Below are 2,988 nucleotides of genomic sequence, written 5' to 3' on the forward strand. Positions count from 1 at the left end.
CAGTGATGTCTGTGAGAAAGGGATATTCGTTCGACAAGCTCGAACATCTGCGCCGCTGTGCGCTCAATCCACTCAGCGTGTTTTGCTTATCAGCTCGCGCACGTCACCTATGCAGGCATTAATACTGAATGTTTAACATTATATTAATTGCATACATATACTTCGTAGACATCCTTAATATCTAATAACTCCATTCTGCTCTCTGTTGTTCTGTTGTCAGTGTTTCTTTGTCTGACTCTGAATACGGCACTTGTCACATGCTGTGTGGTATCGGCGTTTGGTATCGGGGCATTTTAACGAGTACAAGTACGAGTACAGGAGCTCAGTATCGGTGCATCCCTAATTTTTATAATAAAATATAGATTCATAAGACAATATCATTCTCTTTAGGAGCCTTGGATGGTGTGGAAATCTCAGGAGTTGTAGGTAGGGCTGAGAATCAACATTTGCATTGGGTTAGGGAACTATAGAAATGTGAGTACAAGTGCAGATAACCCCAGAAATAGTCACACTCTTAAAGGGGTCATGAACTGCCTTTTATATTACTTTGTAGGCTATTTTCTGTCTTGTTTTGACCCCCTCATCGGAACGCTCTGTTTGAATCGACGTGGAGGATTGTAGACTCGGAAGTAAACGCCGACTGCTATGATTGGCTAACAGTTGTGTATGTTTGACAGCCTACATCCTTCATAGATGGACGCTGCTGTGATTTAGGTTAAAACGCATAAATACTCAGTCAGTACATACCAAACGATCTGTAATAACAGATAAAGCAATAGTGATCACGTAATAAAAACAGTTACTCACACACTCACACTTGTGTGGTGCGACATTACTGTCGAATCCAATATAGTCGCACAGCATCTCTTTTAATTTCAGCCTTTCAGAAAACCCGCCGTTGAATTGTGCCTTGTTTGTAAACGAATCCGCAGAGAATTCTATTTTACTAAATACTATTTATATACTACTGAATACTATTTGTGACCCTGGATCACAAAACCAGTCTTAAGTAGCACGAGTATATTTCTAGCAATAACCAAAAATACATTGTATGGGTCAGAATTATAGATTTTTTATAGTAATACAGTTTTATAGTATACAGAATTATTGAACTTTTATGCCAAAAATCATTAGGATATTAAGTAAAGATCATGTTTAATGAAGATAATTTGTAAATTTCCTACTGTAAATATATCAAAACATAAATTTTTATTAGTAATATACATTGCTAAGAACTTCATTTGGACAACTTCAAAGGCGATTTTCTCGGTATTTTGATTTTTTTGCACCCTCAGATTCCAGATTTTCAAATAGTTGTATCTCGGCCAAATATTGCCTTCTCAATTTCAAAAAATTTACCCTTATGACAGGTTTTGTGGTCCAGGGTCACATTTTAGTTATTATACCATTATTACTTATTTCTATCTTCTGAACTACTAATGTGAAGGTTAGCTAGACTCACTATAGCTCACGAAGACTTCCTCAACAAACAACACAAGTAAGTATATCACAACTTTCATTCTGGGTGAACTGTTCTTTTACAAATTGCAGTCATACATTACTAAAATAAATCATTTCAATCTTACCAATGCATCGTGGTGGTTCAGGGCTCCATCCATTTGCTTCACACAAAATATAAGCAACTCCTTCCAGTTTATAGCCATCTTCACATTTGTATTCTATAAAGTTACCCAGTTTGTAGGGGGGTGATTTGCCAAATATATAAATCTCAATTTCAAAAAATTTACCCTTATGACAGGTTTTGTGGTCCAGGGTCACATTTTAGTTATTATACCATTATTACTTATTTCTATCTTCTGAACTACTAATGTGAAGGTTAGCTAGACTCACTATAGCTCACGAAGACTTCCTCAACAAACAACACAAGTAAGTATATCACAACTTTCATTCTGGGTGAACTGTTCTTTTACAAATTGCAGTCATACATTACTAAAATAAATCATTTCAATCTTACCAATGCATTGTGGTGGTTCAGGGCTCCATCCATTTGCTTCACACAAAATATAAGCAACTCCTTCCAGTTTATAGCCATCTTCACATTTGTATTCTATAAAGTTACCCAGTTTGTAGGGGGGTGATTTTCCACCGATTCTTTTTGCATTAGGAATTGTAGGCGTTGGACACCCATCTGGGAAAAAAAGGAAAGAAAAAATGTTTATGTAAAAGAAAAGTATTGATCATTAAATATTTTATTCATTAACAGGAAGAAACTTTTTTTTCCTTCATCTCATGACTGGCATTTTAACCATAACTTACCAAAACATTTAGGCGGATCTGGTTTAAAGGTTCCATCCTCAGAACAATGAAGTGTTGATTGTCCTATAAGATTAAGTCCTTTGTTACATCTATAGGAGACTGCTTCTAAATAATCATAACTCTCCAAAGGCTCATCTTCAAGTTGCCCATTTTCTATGGCTGGAGGTGCTGAACATTTCACCGCTAAAGAGAAAAACATATCCAGATGAATAGGTATTTATTTCCAGGACAAAAAAAAAATATATTTTAATACAAATTGGGAATGGTTTTGTGCTCTTCAATATTATATTTCATTCAAATGGAAGAACTAACATACATTCACAGAGAGGATCTCGGCCATCCCATCCCTGATCTCGGCATGTTCTTGTTGTTTCCTTACCTGCTAACATGTATCTGAAAGCAATGATTCTCCTCTTACCAAATAATCAAACACAGCTCACAACCTAAATTCCATATGGTTTAAAACACAATCCACGACAAAGAAAGTGACTTTCACAAACCCTTCGACACAAACTGGTTTAGCTGTGTTAGTTTTTATTAGTTTTAGTCACGTTCATACTCTTTTTAGTCTAATCAAGTTTTAGTCAACAAAGTCTGAGCATTTTAGTCTTATTTTCTGTAAATCTGTAAAAGCCTACAGATTTTAATGTAGGCTTTTATTCATATGTAAACATTGTGAGATAGCTAGTTATAATGGTAATTAAACAAAGT

At 35.3% G+C, this 2,988-nt stretch overlaps 1 protein-coding gene across 4 annotated transcripts in view; it reads right to left on the bottom strand.

The window, feature by feature from the left end:
* LOC107695846 (membrane cofactor protein-like) overlaps positions 1-2,691 on the bottom strand; it is a 22,828-nt gene extending 20,137 nt beyond the window's left edge. For 2 of the 4 annotated variants that reach the window (XM_016495923.1, XM_016495925.1), the window contains exons 1-3: positions 2,594-2,691; positions 2,278-2,460; positions 1,976-2,149 (exon numbers count right to left, since the gene is read on the bottom strand). In XM_016495923.1, coding sequence (XP_016351409.1) covers positions 1,976-2,149; positions 2,278-2,460; positions 2,594-2,666 — 430 coding nt within the window. In that variant the 5' untranslated portion in view covers positions 2,667-2,691. Of the gene's footprint in view, positions 1-373; positions 433-1,975; positions 2,150-2,277; positions 2,461-2,593 lie in introns of all 4 variants that reach the window. The other 2 variants (XM_016495924.1, XM_016495927.1) reach the window with 2 other exon arrangements.
* Between the last annotated feature and the right edge of the window lie 297 nt (positions 2,692-2,988).

Source organism: Sinocyclocheilus anshuiensis, unplaced genomic scaffold (assembly GCF_001515605.1).
Source record: "Sinocyclocheilus anshuiensis isolate Anshui unplaced genomic scaffold, SAMN03320099.WGS_v1.1 scaffold234, whole genome shotgun sequence".
Classification (NCBI taxonomy): Eukaryota; Metazoa; Chordata; class Actinopteri; order Cypriniformes; family Cyprinidae; genus Sinocyclocheilus; species Sinocyclocheilus anshuiensis.